Below are 1,069 nucleotides of genomic sequence, written 5' to 3' on the forward strand. Positions count from 1 at the left end.
CGCTGTAGCGTCAGCTGCTGAAGCAGGAGCTCCGAACATTGCACGAGCTCCAGGCGGCTCTGAGGCGAGGGAAACGCCGCAGCGCACCAGGAGCAGACGGTGTAACGCCTCAGATGCCCCGCAACCTGGCCGCTAGCGAGCAACAGCGCCTGCTCGAGCGCTTTAATGAGATCTGGCAGTCAGGACAGGTGCCAGAGGCACAGCCATTGTGGCACCCATCCTCAAGGCCAGAACCCGGCTGGGAAACTGTCATCCTATCGACCGGTCTCCCTCACCTCCGCTGCCTGCAAGGTGATGGAGGCCATGGCTCTGGCACGACTGGACTGGGTGGCCCGTGCTCGCGGCTTCCTGGCAGACCAACAGACTGGCTTCCGGCGGTGCACTGCGGACTCCATCGCTGACATGGTGTCCACCCTGGAGGACGCCAAGGCCGGTGGGGACCTTGTGATACTCTTGCTGATCGACCTAAAGGGTGCCTTTGACAGCCTCCCTCGCGCAGTTGTCCAGCAGGGCCTCGACCTCCTCGGTATCTGTGGCAACCTGCGGGAGTTCCTCTCGTCGTTCCTGCACAATCACACCCTCAGGGTACATGTGGGTCAATCGAAAAGCACCCTCGTCCAGTCACTGCAGGCATGCCACAGGGTTCAGTGGTGAGCCACTTACTTTTCAACCTGGCCATGGCACGTTTGCCTGCTGCCCTGCCGATCGACCCTCACTTCCGCGTTCAGTCCTCAATCTACGCGGACGACATCGCCCTATGTGTGCGGGGACCACCGCAACACATCTCCAAGGCACGTGTGGCCCTACAGAGAGCCCTGGACACTGCGGCTGCCTACTTGTGCAGCATCGGCCTTACCATCTCAGCCAGGAAGACCGAGGTCTTGCTACTGCATCCCAGAGCATCAACCCACCGCTCAGCTGCCCGGCTACGCTTGGAGGGCGTCCAGATCCCATGGAGCAAGGCAGTCACCTACCTGGGGCTGCGCATTGACCATCGGCTGACCTGGCTGCAGGCTACCAAGGCCCTGTGTGCCCAGACGCTTCGGGTCCGCAAGGCGATCTCACAGCT

At 61.9% G+C, this 1,069-nt stretch overlaps 1 protein-coding gene across 1 annotated transcript; it reads left to right on the forward strand.

Moving 5' to 3' along the window:
- The first annotated feature begins 303 nt into the window (after window positions 1-303).
- On the forward strand, window positions 304-654 carry LOC139059558 (uncharacterized). Its single transcript, XM_070537989.1, has one exon. It carries the CDS (start codon window positions 304-306, stop codon window positions 652-654), a length of 351 nt encoding a protein of 116 aa, XP_070394090.1.
- Window positions 655-1,069: the final 415 nt, after the last annotated feature.

The sequence above is a fragment of the Dermacentor albipictus genome, chromosome 4, assembly GCF_038994185.2.
Source record: "Dermacentor albipictus isolate Rhodes 1998 colony chromosome 4, USDA_Dalb.pri_finalv2, whole genome shotgun sequence".
Taxonomy (NCBI): Eukaryota; Metazoa; Arthropoda; class Arachnida; order Ixodida; family Ixodidae; genus Dermacentor; species Dermacentor albipictus.